At 46.7% G+C, this 27284-nt stretch overlaps 1 protein-coding gene across 1 annotated transcript; it reads right to left on the reverse strand.

Annotated features, from left to right (window-relative positions):
* Window positions 1-5898: 5898 nt before the first annotated feature.
* LOC147618614 (uncharacterized) lies at window positions 5899-26572 on the reverse strand. The gene is made up of 4 exons (XM_086773643.1): window positions 25136-26572; window positions 8588-8665; window positions 7972-8478; window positions 5899-7885 (listed from the first exon to the last, which is right to left on the reverse strand). Exons 1-4 carry the CDS (start codon window positions 26459-26461, stop codon window positions 6887-6889), a joined length of 2910 nt encoding a protein of 969 aa, XP_086629769.1. The 5' UTR covers window positions 26462-26572; the 3' UTR covers window positions 5899-6886.
* Between the last annotated feature and the right edge of the window lie 712 nt (window positions 26573-27284).

The following is a 27284-nucleotide window of genomic DNA, read 5'->3' on the forward strand; positions in this document are numbered from 1 at the left end:
TCCACGGAAAGATTCCTTTACGAGTGTGTGATCACTTGATTCGGGTGCCCTCCAGAGCTGGTGAGTGACAATGGTACACACTTCATTAATGAAGTTATATAATTCTTGTTATAAAAATTCTTGGTCACACACCTAAAATCCTCACCCTATTATCCCCAAGCCAATGGCCAAGCCAAGAGCACAAATAAGACCATATATGCTATCCTGACCCAAACAATAGAGGCAAGCCGCAACAACGACTAGGAACAAAAGTTATCGGCAGCACTGGGCTTATCACACAGCATATAAAGTGGCCATTAGCACAACACCCTTTAGCTAAAGCTATGGCATTAAAGTGGTTATGCCAATGGAGTTCTTGGTGCCAAGTTTGAGAGTGCCTGTACAAGAAAAACTCGTTGGGAATGTCCTGAGTACCCGGCTTTAGAAACTTGAAAAGCTTGATGAAACACGTCTCATAGCTATGTATGAAATGTTGGTAGAAAAACTTAGGCGCAAGTAGTGGTTTGATGACTAACTCAAAGACAAGGAAATGAACAAGGGGGATATGGTCCTCCTCTATAGTACTAAAAATCACAAAAAGAAACTCAAATACCTTTTACTAGGACCTTTCCTAGTGACTGAAATAACCCACAGGGCATAGTGCACTTCGAAACCCTCGACGATGTCGAGATGGCCGATTAGTTCAATGGTAGCAAGCTAAAGAGCTACTACGGCCCACTCATGCAAAACACCTTAATGACCATTCACCTCTAGAAACAGAAAAAACATCAACACGAAGAGATGAAAGAAACGGCATAACACGCGAAGCTAAGGAATGGCAAGTGAAGCTTAGGGGGGGGGAAACAAATCATAGTAAACATGGCCCAAGTAGTTGACCTTGAAGAAGAGGGCTGGAAAGTAAAACCCGTGCGTTTTTGGCTAGGAATGACCCCACTCTGATGGGTTTCACACCAAAACTAGCACTTGTTGATACAAGTGCTAACCACAATTTAATGTTCTATAACACATGGCACTCTCTCGGGAGGCTATCCTTATTGAACACCCTAGCCACTGTCACTACTATTGCTTCACATTCGGTCTAATGTTTAGGTGCTATTACAATTCTGTTTCATATCGGGAATAACCCCTTGGAAGGCAAGTCCTATGTTATGCCTGCAGGAACAATGCACAAAGAGATCCTTCTAGGACGTGGATGGATGGGACACAAACAGTGTTAAATCGATTGGGACGCAAGGACAGCAACACTATAACTGGCCTCAAGGCAAGTTACAGTCCTCATAACAAACGAAGAGCTCGAGAAACCCAATTCCCCTCCACAAGGTGACCACGTCCTATCACTAGCCACAATCACCCTACTTCTCAACCAAAAAACTATGCCACCCAAAAAGATTTTTCTCCTTCTCCAATATACCCCATCTACTCTAAGAGCCTCATCCGTACCACGCTCTGTAGCAACTCAAGCCTTGCCAACCGAGCCAACTAACACTACTAACTCTACTAACACCACTAACTGCTAGTGGTACCCACTCACTCCTGTTGCACCCAACCCACTGATCCTCACTGTTGGGTGTAAGATCCTCATTTCCCAAGGTTATTATGAGGGTGTGACAACTCTATGGATTCCCACCTCAAACCTTGGCAAAACCCAAAGTTTCGGCAAACCTAAATGCTTCTATTCCTCATCATATGGGCCAACTCTCACGGTAGCCTCCAATATGGCAGGCACAAGCCCACAAAAACAGGGAAAACATCGGGCAAAGACCCTTGCCACCGCAAAGAGGCCTTCCCCAACCACCTCAACTTGTAACTACCAGGTGGATACCTAAACCTCTTCTCATTGCTCAAAAGTTCTACGAGGACAATCGGCAAATCTGGCTACCGTGACTGCCGATGGACACACCGACTCGTTTGGAGCTCCCTACACAATAACAATTTTAATGGAGGCCAAAGTGAGCCCCAGCTGTTGCCACCACTACCACTCTGTAAGATAAAGGGAAAGCAAAAATCCAGCAAGAAGCCAAGGCTATGCAACCCCCACCCACCATCACCGCCAGTGATATCCCATCAACCTCGCCTATCCCACATGCCCTTATCATCCGACTCCCTCGCACCCCTACTCAACCTCTTACCTCTCCCACCCCTTATCCTCTAGCGGCTTTCTTCTGTGAAGCACGAAGCTTCACGATGAGCTGCCGCCTTGCCCAAACCTCATTGGAGTCGTCTTCTTCGCTGTCTCGCTAATTGGGCAAGGAGTTAATACAAAACCCATAATAGGGTGCTGACCATGTATTCTTAGGGTACAAAAATTGTTCACCGGGTGCCCAAAAAAAAAAACTAAGTCCAAACGTATAGCCGTTCACTTCAAAGAGCCACGGCCGTTCACTTCAAAGTGTCATAGTCGTTCATCCAACAAAGCCATGGCCATTCCTCCACAAGGGAACGCCCGTTCATTCATCAAAGAGTCACGACCGTTCACCCATCAAAGCCACAGTCGTTTCCTCATAAAGCCATGGTTGTTCACTCCGCCTCCGTGCAGCCACGATTGTTCCATGGTGAAGCCACGGCCGCTCACTTGTCCATTCACACTTGTTAGTTCTAAACCCATGGCTGTCTCTTTCTGTAGTCACGGTCATACCTTTATGAAGCCATGCGCATGCCTTTATGAAGCCACGCTCGTACCCCTATGAAGCCATGGCCGTACCCTTATGAAGCCATGCCCGTACCCCTATGAAGCCATGGGCGTAACTTCCTTGAAAATCTATAAAAGGACCCACCCACATTCTTTTTGCTTGCTTTTCTTCTTGCCTTCTAGCCGAACTCTTGCCGTTTTTCCCCCCAATTTCTCTCAGATTCTTGCTTGCTTTCTCATCCGTAGCTCTCATGGCTGCCCTGCACATTCGGACTCATCTTATGAGGTCCTCACTCATACCCACACAGAAGAAGGGTAGGCATGCCAGCCACTGCTATGAGGAATATGGAAAGTATCCCACTCAGCTTTCCCACTTGGGCAAAGCCCTCATGAAGCAGGTTGAGGGCCACACCATACATAGCTTCATGAAGAATACCGACAAGGTTGAGCATCATGAAGAATACCGACAAGGTTGAGCACAATTTGTTGTACTGTATAGAACCTTGTTAGCAAGCCATAACAGACCTTGCCATAGTCCCCTGCTTGGAGCACATAGGACTCGCCGACTTGCCCACACTATAGCCTTGGAGGCTCGACCTCCTGCATTGCTTATATTTCCTCGAAACTTACGATGCCAACCAAGCCACCGGGCAAGTGTTGGACAATGAGGGCAATCTCCTGACAGTACATCTCAACCCCGATCTTGTTCGGGATGCACTCCATCTCCCACATGAATCAAGCAACCTTACATCAGGTACATCAATGTTATGCGCCACGTGAGCAAGCTTACTCCGAGGGCATTCAGTCCACCCACGACGCCATCCCCAATTTTGCTGAAGGTTTTTCAAACCTTGCCAGAGAGATTGTCACTTCCATGACAGATTATATGCAGCGCCAGCATTTGAACAGGTGATAGCCGCTCAACAAGCCATGCTCCTGGCCAAAGCTTATCAGCGAACATCTCCAAGAAGCCACCCTCGCCAATGAACGCCTGCAAACAACCTTGGAATATCGCAAGGCAACCCTCACCACCACCCTTGCAACCATAATCCAGCTCCAACAGCAACTCCAAGCAGCCCAAGAAGAAGCCCGCAATGCCACCCATGCCCTCTCAGTCACCCACAACGAAGCCCAGGCGCTCAGCCCACAAAGCCGAAACTGCCAAAGCTGCACATTGCAACCAAATGTTCTCCGATGGTGACCAAACTTTGCGAGACTGAGGATGGGGTCCACATACCCCCACCAACACCCTCAGGGCCAATACCAAGTGCCATGGAGCGAAAGGTGGACGTGCTCATGGACACGGCAACGGAACTACCGACCCTCTCCACTCCCCCACAAAAACCCCAGAACTCCTTGACCTTCAATACCGCACCTTCCGCCTCAACCTTCTACAAAACAATATCTTCATTGACGAACCAATCTCCTCTTCCACGCTCCCCTACCTCCTAGACAAACTCCACTGCCTCTCTATCAGCACACTTTTCTTCCAAAACTAGCTTTCTTTTCCCGACCCCACTACCCTCTTCACGCTCCCCTCAGCAAACCTCATCAACTAGGCAACACTTCTGTGGAGTATGGGCACACAACCAATGAGGTTGCCACAATTGATCTTTCAGTTCCACATGGCCTTTGCCCATACCCATGTGGCTCGTCTAAATCCATCGCCACCCTCGGCTTCCTAGAAAGGCTTGGATGGTCGACGATCTACTACACTTACAAAGCCCTTCGCCCCACTGAGACCTCTCCCCTTATAGCCCTGATGGTCTCTTGGTCCTTTATCATCGCTGCTACTGCATGTTATTGCCGCCAATGGCATCATGTAGTTTAATGATTCGCACATTACCTTCCCATACGACATCACTATCGAGGAGGCATACGAGACCCACCACTTCTTCTCCAAACGGCCAGACCGACACCCCGACAAGGACGAGAACAACAATGGCAGGGACGACACCAATGCTCCCCAGAGAACCCGATCCCTCCACCTCCCACTCAAGTCCTTCTCATCCTCCACCCCCACCACATTCCCAATCACAATCACTCATGTTTCTATGTTCTTAGTATTCCATGATGAGTTTCCATGGACAGTTTTGTATCACCCCAATGAGATAGCTATGTTTATGTTTTCTTTCTGTTGTATTTTCCATTCCATGATGAGATATGCCATGGACATTATTGTATCACTTTGGTCTCATAGGTCCATTGGGTCTTTAGTAGACGCTTAATATATCTTTCTTTCTTTCTTTTCACCCGCCCTCCCCAACTAGTGCCCACCACCACTCCTTGGAACCTCCCACCCTCCATACCAAAATCCTCTCGAGCACGAATTTCCCGCCTTCCATCTCTTCAACCACCACCTTATTTTCCCTCGTAGAGAATTGAGAGAATTGACAAAATCAAGTTTTATCTAGAAACATGTTATAATACAATGCACCCTATTGCGCATATTGGCAATGTCTCTTTGTCTACGCAAGATACAAAAATGAAGTATCTTCTCGATATGCTTCATGTACCGAACATAACAAAGAACCTAGTTTCTATTAGAAAAATGATTGAGCAAGATCTACGAGTGAAATTATACCCTCATGTATGATATGTGAAAGATTTCAATAACTAGTGCTGCTTGGTTGCAAAGGGAAACGAAGTTGGCAAAATGTTTACATTGGATGTATGCATACCTTAAGTGAAGGCTACAGTGTTTACACATGGTACAGGTGTGATTGCATGGATCACCTATGAGACAAAATCCCTTCTACTACCAAAGTGCACAAACTCCAACTGCATGCTTCATCTTCTTAAGAGAAAAACCCCTTTGATTACATGCATCATCTTCGTTAAGAGCAAAATCCCTTTGATTGCATAAATCATCTTCTGAAACATGGAGCGGATAATGCAAACCTAGAAGATACAAATTGAAAATGCAACACATCTAGCCGATCTTTCTCCATAGTATGTGGATGGCCAAACATGCCTCTTGTTTGGTCATTTCATGTGCCATGGAGAAAGATGGACCATTTGTGTTGCATTTATCATTTCTAGCTCCTAGGGATGCCCAATTTTGTGGTTCAGATAATGGATGGCCAAAAACCCAAATTCCCTATGCTTGCATGCATAATTTGCTTAGACATGGAGAAAAACATCTGGGTAGTGCAAAAAAACACCAAAGCAAATCATGCTTAAAATTTGATTTTAACTATGGCATATACAACATGAAACATGGGCCCATACATGCAAGAGAACAAAAAAAAGGAAAGCTTGAAATCTACGACTAATCCCATCGAAACTTATGCATATTGAGAATACTAAAAAAAACAAGAAAAAGATGGGTCAAAAATTACACCAGTTTTGGTGGCATTCTAGATATTACATTATACAAACTTTTAAAATAGCACACAACCCATCCATCTCCACAAATCCTACACACCAACTGCTTGTCATTATCCATGATAGTTACCAGCTTTGCATGTATGTCTACCAAGTTGGTATCCTCAAAGATGGGGCACTAGGTATGCAATGCTTTCACTCCATAGCTTTTACATCTTGGTGCACACCATTGAGGAACCCGTTAAAGACAACGAGATCCTTTGAGACAATCTGGTGCACCTCTATAATGCTTCGCTTCCTTCCTCGTGGAGGGTAGAGGGTGGGCTTCATCATCATCAAGATCTTTAGTGTCACTCTCCATTTGTTCCTTATCAGCCTTTGTGTCTTCAATGTTGCCCTCAGTTGTGCCTTTGCTAGGGAGTCCACCCAACCCTTTGGTGGGTAGACTTTTGCCATCATGTGTGTGATGAGACAACCCTGAGAAAGCTGGAACTTGTGCACCTTGCCACAGTGACACTTGAGGATTTGTAGGCAAGTGTGCTTGGGGACTTCCGTCACGACTCGAGAATTTACATATGTAGAGCCTAGACCTTCCCTTGGTCTCATTTGTCCACGAGGTAGAACATGCTTTATTGTGTGTTCTTGCCATGAGCCTGTAATAGACTCATGAGAAATCTAAAACATGACCCATAAAATATTTTTGATTACAAATTCATGTGATGATCACACAAAACCATTTTGATCACACACAACCATTTCGATCCTGTGAAATTCGTTGTTGCATGCTGAGCTGCGTGCTTTATAGGTCCCATTGTCCCTTTCCACTTCTCATTATGTCTCAATTTTAATTCTTTGAGGATAGCTTTTTGCCAAACATGAAGAAAAGGGTGTTTTTTGCCACACATGAAGCACATTCAGTTACACAGGTCATCAAAACCTCTGCCGGCCCCAATGAGGGCCCTTTCTCTGATTGAGAAGATGTGGAGAACTATCCTGTGGTGAGTCATGCTGCTGCTGCTGCTGCCAGGGACCTGAGCTATCCTGCAGTGAGTGCTGTTGCTGCCAGGGACCTGCTGAGGTCCTTGGCAGAGGCTGTGTGGGCCTCAAGTGCTCAGGCATCCCCCATGTAGATGGTAGACCCTGATAGACAATAGCAGGGTAACGATTCGAAGCTGATGGCAAGAAACTTTGGTTGTAAGCTGCTTGTGAAGGGTAGTTGAAAGGGGTATTTTCTGGCCCAGTTGGTATTCCTAAGACGGGGGTAGCAAGAGCCGCTGCCTGTAATCCTATAGGATAACCATCTGCATTGACAGCTTGGATTTGATTTCTGGGGGGCATTCCCATGCTTGGAGGTACTTGAGATGCTTGTCCAGATATCTGGTGTGGGCTCGAGGAAGGGAATTGATGCAGAGGGGAAACCTGCTGATAGATGGGAGACTGGTATATACATGGATAATCTGAATGTTGCATGGAAGCAGGCCAGCCTTGCACAGTCACCATTCCAGACTGAGGTGATTGATTGGCCACAGGTATTCCATACCCAGTGGCCACATGAGGAGCCTGTCCCGGTACTTGGGGATGACTTGGCATTTGAGAGTGACTTGCAGCAGGAAATTGCCGCAAATGCGTCACTGAAAAAGTATGTGGTTGGCTCATCTGTGAAACCTTTACTTGCTGCTGATTGGCCATGGCCCCTTCCGAACCCAAACTTACTTGTCTAACTGGTCCTGGTAGCTGGGATTGATCCAAGCCAGGAAACTGCTGAGATGGCGCCTGTTGATAAGCTGGGGACTGGTGTCCAGATGGCTGCTCCGAATGTTCTTTAGAAGCTTGCATAGGTTCCACCCTTGCAAGAAACTGTCTCTCTCTCTCACCTTGATGATGCTGGAAACGCAGGTTCTGATTTCTGGGCGGCCTTCCAGAGAAGTCCTTTACAAAGCATCAAAACATTACCAAGTTAGCACCACAAATACCCCTAGAATAAATCAGACTGTCAGCGGGGTTGGAAGCATTACATGGTTGGACTGAAAAACACTTGTGTTCTCTCCTCCCATTCTCGGGTTTTTGTTTCTTTTTTTGAAAAGCTGGCCCTGCGTTCTTTTGTCCAGATGCCACCGGTTGCCGTTGTCAGGGGTGCTCCTTTCTGAATTTCCTCGCTTCATCCTGGCTTTTGAGCGTCTGTATTCCGCTTCCTTCTCATCATCAGAAAAGTCTACTTCGGAATCTGAAAGCTCTTCATCATGGTTATCAGTGTTATCATAACCCTTCAAATATAAATCTGGATTATTGAGGACAAAATCAGCAAAATCCTGAACATAGGACACATGCACTCCTTCCTCGGCTCCCTCTGGCACTTCTTCTGCAGCATTGTACCGTACAACATAGAAGGGCTTCTTTACAGGTCCAAATAGCTCATCAATGATGCCCAGAGGTGATCTCTGGTCAGTCAACCATAAGATAGAGCCCTCATTAAGTGGTGGTTGGCCTTCTATCCCTTCAACGATTAAATGTACGCCCACAAGCTGTATTGAAAGATCTCAAGGAATAAGTAGAAGGTGAGATCAAGAATATCCTTATCCCATCAGCAGACACATGTATTGTAAAAACTTTCAAAAATCAAAACCCACTTACTGAAGAGACAACTCCAACTGGCACAGTCTTATGGTATGGTTCTAAGGTGACAGATACTTTTGGCACACGCGGCAAATCCTGTTCACAGAACCTAGCCAATCATGAGTGCAAATAGACCTGTACCAAAAGACATAAAGCTCAATACATAAAAATGTTATAACTCATACTACAACACCATCATTCTAGAATCTACACTGGATCGTATCTTCGCATTGAGAACCCTCATCAAGGAGGCTAGGTCACGCAGCTGTTGCTTTGTGGACTCCCACAAGGCAGTTGATAGTCCCCCGGGCATGCCTTTTCAAACATCTTCAGGAGCAGCCCTCCCAAAAGAAATTCCTCAAATTCATCTTCGTACTTCTCAGTGCTAGGCGTCTACAGAGCATTTCTCTCCGGGTGTGGGCTGGCCAAGCAGATCTTCAGAAGAGCAGAGACTGTGAATTGACGTTTTCCTTCTCAGCCATCTCTTGTACTTGAATTTCAGTTGTAATTACTTCTTTCTTGTACATAATACAGAGCAGCAGGTTTAAGACAGAGTACGGGCTCCAAGAGGTGATAATTCCACTGCTCCCTTCTCTATCTCTTCTCCCAAAACCCTAGCACATAGGCACAAGTGTTCTACAATTGGTATCAGAGCCTTGCAAATTGCCAAATGTTTCCTTTTCATCACCCGTGTGCGTCGGCTGCTTGGTTAGGGTAGAGCCCTAGTTTCCAGGATTGCACAAGTTGGGGATGGGAAAAGTCACTATTTGGGTTCTCTCATGTCATGTGTCCCACCCGCTCTTCTTCGGTTGTGAAAGGCTGCAGCCCTCACCATTCCTCTATTATCATTGGATCCTAGTCTTCCTCATGGATTCCACATAGCTTGTAGAGTTGCTTCAATGCCTGAGCACAAATATGCGCCATGTCTAATCATCTCAATAGGCTAGAGATGGCACACCATGCACCTAGTGTCACTATTTGGCCACTTGTAACTATTTGGCCCTCCTAGCTCTTTTCACATGATGGAACACATGCCCAGAGACACATGGACAGGTTGATGAAAGCATGATCATGAAGTTGGAACAACAAAAAGCACCAATTTTGGTCAAAAAGCAAGAAAAAGCAAAAAGTTATACTAAGTTGACCGCGAGCCAACGGCACCATTGGAAAGAGGAGACTGAGCCGGATCGAAAAGCTAAAGGTCACTTTTCCAAAAAGTAGCTCCAGGGCCAAAAAGCACGGCCCCAAAGCTAGAAAAGCAATAATTCAGGAACTTTGCCAAAAGATGAGTAATATTTAATTATTATTAAAATATAAAAGCAAAAAGACAAAAGCAAAGCAAAAAGCTTGGCTAGAGCTTTTCTGGCAAAAAGCGAGGCTCTCCCCAAGTATTAAAAAGAACCTTGAGCCTCTCTTTTGCCATCAAGATTGTGAAGTGCAAGGATATCATCACCATCGTCTTCATCATCTCCTCGCCGCCATCGTGCCACTGGACAGCCACCTGCGCCAGCCCCTGCCGCCAGTTGTGCCGCCAATATCCACCTGCTCCGAGCTCCGCTGACTGCGCCACCTCTGCGCTGCTAGTGCCGCCCTGTTTCACCACCTGCACCACCCTATGCTGCCGCCTCTGTGCTGCTCCCTACCACCACCTACGCTGCCCTCAGTTGCCAGCCAGGCTTACTAGCAGCACGCCAACAGCAGCGCCAACGCCGCCCAACACCATCGGCCGCTAGTAGCAGTGCTGCTCTCAGCCGCCAGCACTGCCCAAGTTTTCCCAACTTTCCGACAGAAGACCTCTTAACAAGTTCAGAAATCCGCCAACCGGGACAAGAGATTTACTGCCATCTTGGTGTTTGCTTTCTTGAGAATTTTCTACAGATTGGATATTGAGTTTTCTTGGACAGCATATAGATTTGGGATTTGATTCATACTCTCGACATTGGTACTAGCCTGGTGAGGGACTCTTGTGGGTCATCCTTGTGGTGTGCTCGGCATCAAAGATCTTGTGCCTCGACATCGACATCAACTTGGATATTCTACTACGGCATATTTGTTTGCTTTTGTATTCATTGTTGTATTGATCCTGGCCAGTGTGCCTGTGGATTGTTCTTGAATAAATTCATGAAAGGGGGCGGGGCCTGTTCCCCGCTTAGTGTGGTGTACTGTGTAAAGATCCCTAAACCCTTCTCTCTCTCCCTCTCTCTCTATATCGTCATCTCTTAGATACGTGGTTGAGTCTGTCTCACGGCACGCCCCACTGGGCTTACACCACCCAAGTGGTCTTTCCTTATTTCGTACCAAGGTGCGGGAGGCCAGGGAGCTTCATGTCACCCTTACTGGAGGCCAAGCCTCATGTCACTTGTAGTGTGGCCAAGGCATCGAACCCACCCTCAAGAATTCCAGTTTAGGCTTCCCACTAGTTCCATGCTTGGGAAGACTTGCTATCTACAGGTTCCACGAACGAGAGATGTATCCATTACATAATGCATGTGCACGCATCTCTGCTTGCTTAAAACTAATTTCGCGTGATTTGTTTTCGTGTGACTGCCTGCTATGACGTGTTCAGGTAGGAGATGCTCACCCGTGAACCGTGCAAGTGCCCTGCATTTTAACATGGTTTGTGGCATGTGAACAGGTAGTAAGTATTCATTTAAACCCTTGTTTCTTATTCTAAAGGTTTTATAGCCTTTGTTGTTCACATTCATTAAAGTGGAGCACCGACCATCCACAGTCCAAGGGATGCAGGTTAGGGCAACCCAACCTATGGGCACCCTTCTGACCATGTAAACAAACATAAGTGTGTGTGTACACCAAAAGGAGGTGCCCACCTCGGTTTGAGGTGAGGTTGTGCCATGTGGCACACACGGGTTGGACCCCTCCCCCTCCTACCCACCAACCATGCACACGATTGCATCTCTCTCCCCCTTGCACTATTTGGAGGCAGGCGCATCTCCCCCTGCTGCTCATGTAACATGCAACAGAATTATGCGTAGATGTAGAATCCTATCACACAAAGTCTCACACCGCCTTTTGTATCCTGAGTTTCGTGAGTCTTTAGCAATCCACTTTATCACTTCACACTTTAAGACATGAGAGAGAAAGAAAAGAAAGTTGTATTAACGTCTTCAAAAGGCCAAAATGACCTATGAGACCAAAAGGTTACATCATATCCATGAGGTACTGTCAGAATATGCAGCGGCGATGAAGACAAGATCTGAAAATACTAGAGCAAGTGCACAACAAGAAAACGTAGAAATGAGAGAGAGAGAGAGAGAGAGAGAGAGAGAGAAGCGTATAACTCTACTATATACACGAGAAAATCCCGGATACAAGATGAATGGTGTGGGGGGCAAGGGGCCATTTTATATGGCCCCAAATGACTAGTTGCCTGCTAAAAAGGCGCCGACAGCCACCAAAAATGCTCACGACTTGCTCTCCTCCAGTCAGCCAACAAAAACACTTGTCAGCCAGCAGTAGTCAGTCGGCCAGCATCCAAGGGACAGCCTGGGGGCAGCAAAGTCCAGTTGGCCAGCATTTGGAACAGCCAACAGGCACAGGACAGCCTCCCACACCAGGGAAAAATAGGAAAAAAATATGGAGAGTGGGGAAAAATGAGAAAAAACCTAAATTGGGCCGGCACACCCACAACAGAGGCCCTGGTGTAAATATACAGACAGGAGATGACTGCTAACACCCCCTCTCAGCCCCTGGATATGGAACCAACCCCAGTGAGCTGGAGTGCCGTTGGAGCATAGCCTGAGGTAGAGACTTCGTGAAGAGGTCCACCGCATTGTCCTCCGTCAAACAATAAAGAAGCAAGATGTCACCAGCCAAGATCTTCTCACAATAAAGTGATATTGTATCTCTATGTGCTTGGTCCGGGCATGGAAGACCGGGTTCGGAGCAATAGTGATACAGCTCTGGTTATCGCACTGGATGACCGTGGGCTCCTTCTATGGAAACCCAATCTCGCCAAGCAACCTCTGCAGCCACACAACCTCGCAAGCAGCACCACAAGCAACCCGGTACTCTGCCTTTGTCGACGACAAGGCAATAGGTGGCTGCCTCTTACTGCTCCATGAAACTGCACCTGAGCCGAGGGAAAAACTGTAGCCTGATGTGGATCTCCTCGTGTCTGGATCTCCTCCCCAATCTGAGTCACTCCAACCTTGGAGTCTAACTCCATCCATCAACCCCCCTCCTGTGTAAAAGAGTCCAAGATCCTTCGCATGCTGCAGAAAACACAAGATCCGCAATCCTGCCTCCTAAAGAGTCCTCTGCAAACATGAGCTCAACAACCTCCTCAAGAAGCTCCCGTCCAATCTGGTATGCATCAACCAAGACAATGAACCATTCTGCTTCCGAGTCAAGGAGGCATAATACTGCTCACAAGGATCAACAACTGTTATGGTGGAATGCGAAATCCTGGAAGCCTAGGTCCCCGTGGAAAGAGCTTCATTAACTACAAGAGTTTCTTTGTCCCGAATGCTAACATCAGAGCATAGGTTACCTGTAAAGTTTCCTCTGACTTTCGGACACAAGAACTACCAACATCTGTACAGGAAAGTTCCTGCCAACTGTTGCCATCATCTAGCAAGCCATCCACCATTTGGTCCAGGAAAGCCTGCACCTACAACGTATCCACACTTAAGTGGCTATTACAAGACTGCCACTCTTCACAAAACTTAGGACCTGGGAGAGAGAGTGCTGAAAGTTTGTAAACTCCATTCTCCACTCCGCCTTCCCAAACTACCTAGCATGTTGCTTTGTCCCGCAGAGCAACAAAATGCTCATCAAACTCCACCCGTATGCCAGTCTTGCAAACCTGATGCACTGACAATAGATGAAAACCAAGTGATGGAATATACAACACTTGGAAGAAATGCTTCCCCCCTCTGCCATCAGGAACTATCTCCAACCTGCCCTCACTATGAACTGGGATAGTGGATTTATCACCAATAAGGATGTGTCCAGAATACCTGCAAAGATCCTGTAAAGCCGTGTGGGAAGGAGTCATGTGCCTGGAAGCACCACTGTCTAGAATCCACTCCCGAGTATCCATAGCGGAGAGTCCTCCAACCTCCTCCCTGCACGAAGAAGATGAAACACCGGTGTCCATAAGCTCCAGGTGCACAAAAGCGAGAGTCTTCACGGTTGATGTGGAGGATTCTGTCACAAATCCCTATATTCTAGGGACATGCGGATGCGTGTCAGGCCTAGAAACATGCGGATGCATGTATGTATTATACCTGGGCATGTGTATGGATCATATGAGTGGATGCATATGAGTCCAAGGACATGGCAGGACATTTGTGGACTTTCGGGCGGTGCCCGTGTGGATTCCGGCCATGCATACATGATGTGTTATGATGGCAGGCGGAATATTTTCAAGTACAAGAATGATGATAGGTGGTTCTCCAAGTTTACATGTGCACAATGCATAAATGATGCATGCCATAACTTTATTTTACTTTGTGTGACATTGTCTTGCTGCCTGGACGATGCTTGTTATTTTGGCTTGTGAAGTCCGAGGGACCGGGGACGCCCGGGCACCTTGTGGACACGTGTGTGCACTCCTGCTTGGGCCTAAAACTGTGGGCTTATGGGTTTTGCAGGTGGTAAGTGCGTCCACACTCAATTTACAGCTTATTTCATTTACTACTAAAGTTTATTGGTTTGCAGGTCCACACTCATTAATAAGTGGCCGGACAACTTATAATGCGTTCGCATTTGGTTGGACCAAAATTAATGAAGTCCGGACAGCTTATGGCCATTTCCCATTTGGTTGGACCTAAACTTATACAAACAGGACAAATGGAGCACTATGGGCTGGACACCTACCTGGACACCTTATGGGGACACTTGTTAGCCTGTATGTGAACCCACCAAGCCCCATAGGTGGCACTGGAGAAAGGCGCCTCCTTCAAGAGGCCATTTGGGCTGTTTTATTCATAACTCAACACATTGGAGAGCTGGTTGAAGCTTTGGGAGTTGCTACAGGGCTGGTTGCTTGCTTCCCGGACTCACACAAGCTTGGATATCGATCCCCACACTCTTCTAAAGGGCTGGTTGGTAAATTTCAGACCTGTAATTTCTGGTTACAGGTGTCCAAAGTCAACTTGGACAGTACAGGACAGCTCTAGGGACCTCCACAGGGCTGTAGGACCCTTTACAGGTGGATTTCTCGCGATGGAAAGTTGCTGTTTTGGACTGGTTATTGCATAAAACAGGCCGGACAGCAATGGAATATGTGAGCATGGATGTGTCTCAAGGATTCCTGGTGTAACAGGTGTTTAGGGCAAGCATTGGGAACACTTGCTCGCGGAGAACACAGGTTTCTGGATCAGTTTCTCGCGTGGAAACAGGGCCTAAAGATCCATTTACATCTTGTGCAGGGCGGAGTACCTGTGAGGATTGTGATACTCTTGTGCAGGGCGGATGTACCTGTGAAGAGGCTTGTGCAGGGCGGATGTACCTGTGTGTAGGGCGGATGTACCTACGGATTCTCTTGTTTGAAATGTATTCATTCATGATGTATTTGGAAGAATCAGGTGTAGGCTGGTGGTGAATCCCCAGGCACCCGTAAACTTGTACTTGCAGACTCTTTTGGTAATATAACCTAAAGGGGGGGGGGTCAGCCTATCATCGGCCCCTTTATGTGGTGTACTGTCATTTTCAGCTTTGTGGTTGTAATGCTCAAGTGTTAAGTGCTCAGAATCTTGTTCACATTTATACGATTCCAATACACGCGTCCGCCTCCCGTTACAGATTCTGCACCCTTCTCGGTGCTCCGCTTTAGAACACTGCCTCCAATAGTGGCCTTTCTCGCCACAATCGTGACAGGTTCTCTCGGCCTTCAGTTTCTCTCGGTCTGAGTCAAGCTTCTTCTCATAAGACTTCTCCGATGACTCCTTCCCGTTGCCCTTGTTGTTATTCTGGCCTTTCGAGCGTTGGCCAGTTAAGGCCTCATAACCTCCGCCCTGTGGAGGGTTCGTGAATCTTTCCTCCTGGTCCAAGACCATGGGCACAAGCTCCTCCCATGTGATGGTGTTGAACCTCCCACTGGTAATCAACGAAGAGTAAAAGGCTCAGTATTGAGAGGGTAAATGTGACAGCAACGTTATGGCCATATCCTCCGATGATATCTCTTTCCCAACCTGGAGAACTTCCTGCTGAAGAGCTTGCAGCTTGTTGATGTGCTCCCGCATCGTCAACAACTTTGCAGGATTCATCACCTACATCTGAACTTCCAAGGAGATCCTCTTCATGGGCGATACCCTGTTGTAGAGAGAAGCCAAATGCTGCCAAATATCTCTAGCCAGCGTCATATGCTTTATGTGGTTGATCACCTGTGGTGTGCAATTGAGGAAGATAAAAGAACGGACTCTCGCATTGACACAATCCCATAACTGTGCATGTGCCTCACGTTCCTTCCGAATAGAGAGTAACTCCCCTTCCTCTAACTCCGGCCGTGGAATCCCAACAACAATGAAATCAGCAAGGTCATAAGACTCCAAAATAGATTCCATCATTACCTTCCATATGCCGTAGTTGTTCCCGCCCAACTGACAGTCCACTGGGAACGTGGGGAGTGTCGGCATCTTCACGTGCTTCTCAACCATCTCAAGTAAATCTGCCATTGCAGGGGTGTAACTGAAAAGGGAGGGTGGGTGCGAAAAAAATGAAGAACTAAACCTGCAAGTGGCTGTCTAGCAAATAAGCCCGCCTTCCGCTTGCTTCTCCTCTTCCCGTACAGCCCAAAACAGTCCTCCAATCAGCAACACAAACAGCCCGTCTCTTGCTCACACAGTTCCCAAGATCTTCCAAGAGCCTAGAGCTTTGATACCATGTCAGAATATGCAGCGGAGATAAAGACAAGATCTGAAAACACTAGAGCAAGTGCAAAGCAGAAATGAGAGAGAGAGAGAGAGAGAGAGAGAGAGAGAAGCGTATAACTCTGCTATATACACAAGAAAAAATCCCAGATACAAGATGAATGGTGTGGGGGGCAAGGGGCCATTTTATATGGCCCCAGACGACCAGTCGGCCTGCTGAAAAGCAACCAACAACCACCAGAAATGCTCACGACTTGCTCTCCTCCAGTCGGCCAGCAAAAACACCTGTCGGCCAGCAGTAGTCAGTCAGCTAGCATACAGGGGACAACCTGGGGGCAGCAGGGTCCAATCGGCCAACATCTAGAACAGCCGACAGGCACAGGATAGCCTCCCACACCAAGGAAAAACAAGGAAAAATAGGGAAAAAATATGGATAGTGGGGAAAAATGAGCCAACACCTAAATCGGGCAGGCACACCACAATAGAGGCCCTGGTGTAAATATACAGACAGGAGATGACTGCTAACAGGTACATCATCCTAGGTATAAAATAGTAATAAAGAAAGATAACAAAAATCTAGAACTATAAAATCTGATCTAGGCACATAAGTAGAGAGCTCTCATATCACCCTAATACATCCCTCATGGGCCGTTGTGACATGGTGCTCAAGGTGATAAAACTGAGCCAGTGCAAGGTCCTGCCATGATGGCCCGGATCCTCCTGTGGTGGCGTGACCATGGGCAAGGGCCATGGGGTCTGGTGCGTCAAGTTCTGCATAACTCAGTGACTCTGTCGAGTGTCACACTTCTCGACCGAGCTCTTGCACTGGCCTGTGGTCCAAGTATGGTGGGTGGATTGGACCTCGGAGCGCTAGTCTGGAAGAAGTCGGTGAGAGCTCTCTCTGCTGGTCCTCGAGCAAGTATAGCCAATCTAGATCTCACTAAGGACTCCCTGTGTCTACGGAGCTGTAGAAGAAAAAGTCCCAGGCATCTCCAATTCGAGAAGTCCGCGATCTTGGAAAGTGGTCCAAACCCAGCTCGGAAGAGACAGTGGAACCTCCCCCGAATCTCATAGTATACAAGGCATCGGCATATGTAATGATCCTCTATCTCAGGCTCTGTGTGACAGAGCTGGCATATCCTATCCTCTGGTGCGGCCGCCCTAGGCCCATATCTTGTAGTCTCCACCCTCAGTTGGTGGGATGAGGTGCGGATCTGGTCGATTGCACATCTCACCCCAAAAAATAGGTGTGTGTCCATGTAGCGTGGGCGGATGATGAAGCCATCCTCTGTCAGGCATAGGAGGTGATCTCTGTAGAAGGCCATCTTCGTCCTCAATGGACGACTATGTGAACTCCATGTCCTCAGAGTATCCGGTCTGACAATGTCCTTCCTGATAACCCTGTTCCACTCTATGCGGCTGAGAGCAGAAGATAGAGCCTCTATGTTGTATTGGAACAAGAACAGTGCCTCCATCTGCATGCCAAACCAAGTGCCTACCTGTGCATACCAACACTCTGTATCTCCCTCGAGTGTCAGCTGTCTCGAGGACTCTAGGGCTAGCCGGGGGTATCTATCTAGTGGAAGCTCCCATAGCCTGTGCCAGTATGTCATTGTCTGGAATAGAGCCTCTGTCACTATCGGTGCAGCCCCCATCTCTACCCGCACAATCTCATGTGGCACTGATGGCTTACTCCTAATCATGCACGAGATCATTGCCACTAGGGGCCTCTCCATCGGCTTCCACCCATCATATAACTCCTCTGTATATGTCTCAGCTGGCTCTCTCCTCTGTTGTCACAAAATTCCTTACAGCTTCTATTTTTCTACTGTACATGTGTGGCATGTGGAGCCTGACATGACATACATGTATGGCTGGTGTAGCCAGACATGGTGTGTCTGTGTGGCATATGGAGCCTGACATGACAGTACATGTATGGCTAGTGTAGCCTAACATGATAGTACATGTGTGGCTTGTGGGGCCTGACATGGTGTACATGTATGGCCATGGAGCCTGACATGATGAAAGTCTCTGGGACTAGCTGTCTTGGAGATCTTGTGTATTTATGTTCTGGGAAGGTTGCGGAAGGATCATGAGCCCTGGACATTTTATCGGATACAACTGAGCAGATAGGTGTTTCTTCCAGCACTCATGTGTGTGCATGACTTTGATTTTATCTTTGGATGACGTGTCTTGTTTGCCTCGACAATGCCTGAGATTTCTGCCTGTGTTGTCCATGGGGCCGAGGACGCCTGGGTACCCTGTGGACGTGTATGTGCACACCTGTTTGGGACTGACAAGTGGTCTACATGTGTTTTGCAGGTGGTAAGTATTCCCAAAAACTCAATTTACAGCTTTATGAGTTCACATGTTAATAATTATGGATGGAGGTTATAAGTGACCGGACCACTTATAAGTGAGTACACATTGAGCAGGACTTATTTAATACACGTGGAGGCCAAAGACTGGACACTGGACATTATTTGGACTCCCTTCATGTAGGCGCCCCTTTCTGGTCCAAAAAAGCACACGTATGGGCTATTTTCAGCGGGGAAGCCTCTATTATTGAAAAAAAACTCCAAATTGGAGGGGGGGGCGCATGCTTTTCAGGAGTGTATGAGGGCTGGTCGGCTGGTTTTCAGCCTGTTGGCAAGTTTCTACAACCATCCATCGCGACTGAAGTTCACCGGATGCATGAGAAGCTGGCCGACTCCTTCTGCATGTTCTCCACTAATGGCCGGTGGATTTACAGCTTGAATAGAGGCTGGGCAGAGGTTAAAAACAGGGAGGAAGAGCTGGTCGTGGGCTTCTAGATAGTTTTCCTTCCGACCGGAGGTTTGCAAGCTTGTGCACAACTGCTGGTCGCTTTCTTATGTGGACTGCTGAAAACAGCCTTTGAGGGCTGGTTGACTTGCTTTATGATCCAGACAGGAGGAAGATGATGATGTTGAGTTGTCCCAGGCTGATGTGGGAGTGCTATGGGCTGTCCATAGTTGTCCTGCATGTGCTTGATGCCGGGAATGCTCACTTGTGCTGAAATTGTCAGCAAATTCAGATATTGTGATGTTTTTCTTGTTTTCATATGGTATTGGAAGAAATAGGTGCAGCCAGTGGTGAACCCTGGGCACCCGCAAAGTTGTATTGGGAGCAGACTCCTTTTTGGTAATCTAACCATAAACGGGGGGAGGGGGGGGGGGGGCGGGGGTAAGCCCATCTTCTCGCCCCTAGTGTGGTGTATTGTGCAGCTTTGTCATCTTGTTTTATTTGGTATGCATGTGTATTTTCAGATTTCATGATTGATTAGATTTTCCGTGTTCAGTTGCCCCTTCCGTTTACATGTGTCTCCTCCTGTGGTATAAGCTAGGACCCCAGATGGGGGCACCGTACAGTAGTGCAGGTGTAACTAGAGTATCAAATAGCCAAAGCTTCGTCCTTGGCTCCTGAAACTGTATCTATGAGCATTGCCTCTCTAGCGAGCCAAGGGCTTCTTATCCCCTCATCAATCTAGCTTCAATCGCCTTCCGCATCGAGAACTGAGGTCCAACAAAAGTGATCCCAAGGTATACATATGAGGTAACATACTCCACAGGCTCTCCACTGTATGTAAACTGTACTGCAGATCTACTTATCCATCGTGGGGAGGTGTTAAAGATCATGACATTGGTCTTTCCAAGGTTCACAGTGAGGTCTCGGTCCTCGCAAAAGGCCCGTGATGCATCCAATGCCTCTGCAGCCCCTCTCGTGAATCAGAAATAAGAACAATATCATCTGCATACAAGAGGATCGGTATCAGGACTCTTGCTAAATGTGCTCCTGGTCCTCCCTGTTTGTCTATGTAATCCGAGATCTCATCAATGTATAGACCAAATAGAGTAGGAGACAAGAGACAGCCCTACTTCACCCCGATAGTGCTATGTATGATCTCTGAGTCACCTCTTGGAGCCCGTACTCTGCCTATGACTGACCCCAAAGCATCTCTACTGGCACTCCCATATCCTGCAGTCTCCTCATCAGTTTGGCCCGTGGGACGGTATCAAAATCCTTGCAAAAATCCACAAAGCAGCAATATATCCAATGCCCATGAGCTCTCCCCTCCTCAATGATCCCCCGTATTGTAAAGATATGATCTAGTGTGGAGTGTCCTCTCTGGAAGCCTGCCTGCCTTGGTGCTCTGAGTCTCTGCTCCTCGGACCATCTACTAAGCTCATGCTCCAAAATCGAACCATAAATCGTGTGACCAATCATGATAGTCCTGTAGTTGTTGGGGTCCATGGGGTCACCTGCTTTCAACAATAGTGTATCAGAGCCCGGTTGTTTCCTTCTTCTCAATGGGAAACAATTGTTTGGGCATTGGACTCCATGTGAACAGCCATGATACACTATGGACAGCCATGCTCACAATGGGCATTGGACTCAATGTGAACAATCGTCATACACTATGGACAGCCATGCTCAGAGTGGGCAAGAGGCTCTAGGTCACCTTGCCAACCAAGTGGTACACATGCTTCTAATGCCTTGGGTAATAGGCATATGCACACAAGTTATGTGAAGGAGCAAACACATGTGGGACAGCACTCTCAGCCAACTGGGGATGCATGAAGATGACCCAAATATTTTTAGGGCCGAGATGGAACATCTAAAGGGAGTTGAATCCCAAGGAGGAAGAGTTGAAGATGTTTCATGAGAACCCGCACGTTCAAAAGCTTACGGAGGCCACAAAGGCCGAGTCTATGATTGTACATACTATGGACTCTATGGCCATGGAATTGGGTGTGAACCCTCAAGAGCTAGGTCTCAACTACCTTACGTGCACTGGGGATTTCGTGAAGGCCATATAGGTGAACTTTGTGTCAAAGAACCATCGCGTGTGGAGACAGGTAATGCTGTCTCGTAGGATTAAGTCTTATGTGCACAAGGACGAGGCTTCAATGACTTCCAAGCAAGCCTCCACCCCGCATGGGTCGGGAAAGGAAAGAGATATACATGGCAAAGAGAGTGGCAAACAAGATGTAAATGTATATGTGATGCATGATTCCCGTGGGGAAAGTGTTGGGCATGTTACCCACCATACTTTGCCTATGGAATTTATCATGGGCTGAAAATTATGCATAACGTGGGGTCAACCAAAGCTGATTGTGTATCACTTGCTACTCATGCCACCAAGTATGCCCATGGAGAATAAGTTCCATGCCAAGGATCCTTTTGTGTATGCAAAAGCCAGGAGGCCACCTTTGCACAAGGCACTGTTGCATAGGGCACATGCCTCTGTGCCACATGTTTCTTGCCGTGGTGCACCTACTGCTCCCCCATTGGATAAGGGGAAGCAGAAGATAGATAAGGTGGGTCACCATGCCAAGAGGCTTAAAAAATTCAAGGCCGCTAATAAATCTGTAAAGTTTGAAACTAATCATGGTGATTATGATGTATGTAAGGCAATGGCTTTCATAGTCCAATTTGATATTGCCTTCAATGATGAGTTCTTCGAGAAGTCAAAGATTCGCCATGTGAGAATGTTTCTAAAGGGCTCGGCCGCCCATTGGTGGATCACTAAAAAGCTTTCTAGCAACCCAGTTTAGACATGGGAGGACTTCAAAAAGAGGTTTTATGCACAATTCTTGCCCCCCAATGATGTGGAGAGGATCATGAGCAAGCGGGACAAGATAGAGCAGAAAGATAATGAGTCACATGTGAACAAATGTTGAAAGATCTATTTGGAGGTCTCTTCATTTTTGTTGGAAATCAAGGTCTTACTTGTGTGTGAACCCACTCTTATGAGTGAGGAAGTATGTGTGTGTGTGAACCACCTCTAGTGTGTGCCATGACATTTATTTTATTTGTGCGACATTGTTTGGTTTGCCTGGACCATGCCTAGATTTATAAATCCAGGGGTGCTAGGCACTCCTGTGGATGGCTGGTCGCACAAGCATATTTGAGACTCCTGCAGTGTTCCTCATGGTGGTGAGTATATTTGTTGCTCAAAGCATTAAATGTACATGTTTACTACTAAAATTGTGTTTGCGGGCGCTCATACCTATTGTTAAGTAACCAAGCCAAGTTATTAAAGTGCTTTTGGACAAGGGGCAAGGATTATTCATGTCAATACCCCCTTTTTTCGGGGAAATGTCAATACCCCTTTCGCTAGGCGCCTATTGGAAGAATTACTAAAAACTATCATTTGTTTTAAATTAAGGAAACCAACCGCAAAAGCAAGATCAATTTACTATAGCAAGGAGGTTGAGGGCTGATTTATACACATCAAGAGCTTGGCACTTGCAACAAGGTTGGCTACATATGCTTTCCTCAGCTGATTGACAACTCCAACAGCTGGTCATGAACATATCGGAGCGGTACAAGATATTCCGGCACACTTTCACTCAAGGAAAAGCTGAAACAAGCTATTTTAGGACTTTCAAGGCTCAAGAAGTTGATTTACAGGTACATCATAGTTGTACGAGTACTGTAAAAATCGTCATACAAACATGTGCGAATGTTGTACATACAAATACAAAAACACTATTTTGTGGTTACAAAAGTGAAAACGAACTGAAAATAAGTTAAAAATATTGGATATCAGTGCTGCACCCTCATATTGTATTGTCCAAGCACTGGCTAGCTCATGTTTGTATGGCCCCCATTATGAGTAGCCTCCATGGTTGAGCAGCTCGGGTGCCGGCATCCCCATATTCACACGAGGAGGTGGCCTACGAGGCCAAACGGCTTAGAGACGGCTTGGATTAGATTTGGCACACTACCAAATAGGCTACATGCTACACTGGACTGTTATCTCATAACGGTCCACGCATGGAGTAGGTAGACTTTACTCTTGGACACACTATCCTCACATTGCAGGGTCCGAACGGGGCCCAAGATGAGCCCGGATGGCCGTGGGAGGTGGGGATACTGCTACGTAGTTTCTAATACATCTTTATGGATAGAGTCTACACCACGAATGGTGGCACCGACTATGACCGCGGACCTATGCGGTCATGTCAGGGCCACCCCATGTATAGAGGCCTATATAGATACATGGCCAGCCCCTTCTCCACACAATTCATCAATCATCAATGTGAGTTTAGCTTCTACTAGCATAATGCCTCCATCTTGGCAGTTCTACATCAGCCATCGAAGCTCCCTTCACACGAGCACACAGGTGTGGCAATTTGCCATCTATTGTATCACTTCAGTAATTCAGAATTGTTCTCTATCTCTATTATTGTGCAATTTGAGTTCTAAAGTTTTGTGCTATGAAAGATCCTACTTCTTGTGAGTGTTCTCTTGTATACACCACACGATGTATTCTCTTACAAAAAATAGCCTAGATCAACGTAAATCTGCCCAAAACAGGGCTAAGCAACTTACAAGCTATCACGGCTGATTGGATTGGCCGTACAAATTTACAGGATTGGTTATTGTTAGGGCTGGCCGTACAAGGATTGGCTGGACAACAGTATGGTTTGATATTCAGAAAGTGTTTCGGGTGAACACTGAGCATTACACATCATTGAAAAGAAACCACAATTGACAAGACTCAGTGGTACACTTTAGGGTTTGGCCGTATAATCTGCCTAGAACAACGTCCATACAAAAAACAGCCTAGAACAACGTAAATCTGCCCAAAACAGGGCTAATTGACTTACAAGCAGTCACAGCTGGTTGGATTGGCCGTACAAATTTATAGGATTGGTTATTGTTGGGGCTGGCCGTACAAGGATTGGCTGGACAACAGTATGGTTTGATATTCAGAAAGTGTTTCGAGTGAACACCAAGCAATACAAGTCATTGGAAAGAAACTAGGATTGACAAGACCTGGTGGAACAGTTTAGGGATTGGCCGTACAATCTGCAGCTTCAACCCGGGATATTGTACAATTGCAAGGCTGATTGTTGGTCTTCATTGGCATCACATTGGAATTTGCAAGGCAAAGAGATTTGTAGGGTACTTTGTACACATAGTATTCTTGGTGCAACGGCACAAGACACAGGGCCTTTAAGACAAAGGGCAAAGGCCTGTGGTATCATCTTTCTTGGTGCTAACGACACCAAGACACAAGGCAACCGCCCGTGGTGTCAGCAAAGACCCAAGACTCAAGGTGTTGACCCGTGCAATCAACCTTTTCTTTGATTTGTATTCATTGTACTTAGAGAATTAGTGCAAGACCAGTGAGGATTCCCAAGCACCCGTGATCTTGTACTTGGGAGCAAACTCCTTTTATTAATAAAATACCTTGAAAGGGCCACCGCGCGGGGGGGGGGGGGGGGGGTGGGGGCATCATCCCGGCTCCTAATGTGGTGCACAATTTTATTTTGGATATTTATGGTGGTTGTCGTAATTAGAGATTAATATTGTTTATGGTTAATTGATTCCTTGTTACACACTCGTCACATTATGGGAAAAGGTGCAAAAAAGGGCCTTCACATACGTACATGGTTCTTTTAGAAGTCTACAAATGAGCTCCTAATAGGCCGACATCATCGATCTGTAAATGCACATAGCCTTATAGGTCATGGATGTGATTTAACCTATTAAGACTGGCCAACCATGAGGAGTGTTCAGAGATCAAACCAATCAGCCGTGACTAGTCAATTGGGTGGAGTGCCTTCCAACCACAAGCATTGGTAAGAAAGTTCCAAACTTGGCCATGTTTCACAAGTTTTCATCACAAACATAATCTATCATAGTTGTCGATATTGCAAAAGGTCACAATAAGCATATACAAAAAGAAAAACCATACTTTCATTTTTTTCTTGGACCGAATTGGCTCTTTCACTCCCCCCTCGTCCTCACTGCTCCCATTGTCTGCGAAACTGATCTCCTCTATCTTCAACTTTGCTTTCTTCTCTCGATGAGGAGACTCTTTGAGTTCCCCTTCCTCACATTCTGATTCCACCTCCATCTCATGATCTTTCTTATTGTCAAGATGGTTCAAGGATAAGTCATCATCATTGTCATCAGACGACGAAGATGAGGATGACAAGGAACTCTCATCATCATCATCTGTCTCCTCCTCCTCCTCCTCCTCATCATCATCATCATCAAGTTCACTGTCATCCTCATTCAAACTTGATGACTCACCATCTTCGTTGCTCTCCACTTCCATCATACCACCTTTCATTTCCTTCAAGTTGATACCATTGGCTTTAGGGCTAGCTGCATGTCCATGGCTGCACAGAGGCTTGTCAATTTCATTAGTCTTCCCAATAGCCATCTTACCTCCACGATTTGCCATGTTAGAATTGCCTTCTTGATAGCATGGCAGGTCACTGCAGCAAGAGTCATGATGTATGGGTGCCCTATTCAACTCCAAGAGAATTGAATTATCTTTTGACTCTTCCACTTTACTTTTCTCACCTTCACCGTTCTCAAGGCTGCTGAGGCCTTCCTGATGCCATGGCTTCCCGCTGCCATTCAAAGCATGATGGATAGAAACTCTACACAAGTCTGTCGTGACAGAATCAACCATTGGCAACGGTAGCAGCTCCGGGGCTCCATGGCTGAGGTTCTCCTCCATTTTAATTTGGCAAACCTCCTGTGTATTACCGTCTGCTGGGGTTCTCAGTGTCAAAGCCCTATCATCACAATTCAAACCCTGATCCCTGCACAGTCTTTTCTCAAATTCAGGAGACTGAGGCTTTTCCTCAACAAACAAAAGCTTCTCGCTGTTTCCAGAGAAGGCTTCTGGTCTGAAAAGCTCTGCACAGGCAGATAGCTCTTCTCTCCTGCCAGTTTCGATGGCCATTTCACAGCTGGGGTTTGGCAGGTGGGCAGATGCAATCCTTTCAATTTCCTGATCAAGTGCAAGCTTCTCGATGTACCTGGGGGGGCTGAGGACCTCTGACTGGGTTGACAGGCGGTCGAAGAATGCATTAGGAGCTGCTGTTTCAGTTAGGGATTCTTGCTCTTGAAGCTCTGTAGCACTAGCAAGGCGTCTGTCTTTCCTTTCTTCTGTGGCAGTACTGGACCCAGCGTCATTCTGAGTTGGGGCACGCTCCTTGTCGTCTTTTTCTCCTGTTGCTTGTATTGGGAGAAGCTCCTCTGAGCTCAGCAAAAGCTCTGTCATCGCGACGAGCGCAGAGTTTAGTTGGGCAGAGGAAGCATATGCTGCCCCACAAACCTAAATATGTTCTATGCCCTTGGCCTTGCTTGTGTAGTTTGTGGCCTTGCCCTTGCTTGTGTCAATAGAAAGTAGTTCATTTTTATTTGTGGTGCTTATTCACTCAAATGTATTAATTAATTTTTATTGTGGGTGCTTCTCTTCGATTTTTGGACGGAAACCTTAGCTTCATTAAGGTTTTAAACATTAGTCGGCTCAGCATGTGCACAGGAGGCCTTCTCGTCGGCGCTCCTCTTACCCCCTGTGACCAACTACGCTCCCACCCCATATGCGCCTGCAGTTTGTACTCTCCTTGCTACCCTCCCTCTCCCTCCACTCATCACGATATGGAGCCCATGACCTTCCCTCTCCCTCTCCCTCTCTTTGCTACCCTCCCTCTCCCTCGACTCATACGATGTGGAGCCCATGACCCGATGAAAGACAGCAACACCACGAGCACAGCACAACATTGCGCTTCATGATAAACATAAGCAAACTGTGGTTGTACCTTTAGCTCCATGCTGCTGCATTAACGAGTTTGGAAACTCCACGTTCAACTCGCATGCAGACGAAGGCACCCACGTTCAACTGCAAGTTGCTACATTAGGAAAGATTTAGTGATCCGCCATGGTGGTTTTCTAGAAAGTGCTCTAAGAAATGAATTTTGAAGGATACCTTAGAAAAAATATCTTCCCTCCTATGGTTCACAAGCCCAAACTAATTATTTAATCAAAAAAAACGTTGTGGGTGCTTATTTCATTGAAAGATTATGGTTCTTCAAAGGGTGGCC

This window comes from Cibotium barometz, chromosome 34 (genome assembly GCF_041138505.1).
Source record: "Cibotium barometz isolate CiBa-2024 chromosome 34, ASM4113850v1, whole genome shotgun sequence".
Lineage (NCBI taxonomy): Eukaryota > Viridiplantae > Streptophyta > Polypodiopsida > Cyatheales > Cibotiaceae > Cibotium > Cibotium barometz.

Coding starts and splice junctions, on each gene's coding strand:
- LOC147618614 (XM_086773643.1), bottom strand. CDS start 26,461: ATGACAGAGCTTTTGCTGAGCTCAGAGGAGCTTCTCCCAATACAAGCA. Junction 8,666..25,135: donor GGTCCAAGAAAAAAATGAAA/GTATGGTTTTTC, acceptor TTCTGTGAACAG/GATTTGCCGCGTGTGCCAAA. Junction 8,479..8,587: donor CAGTTGGAGTTGTCTCTTCA/GTAAGTGGGTTT, acceptor CTTTCAATACAG/CTTGTGGGCGTACATTTAAT.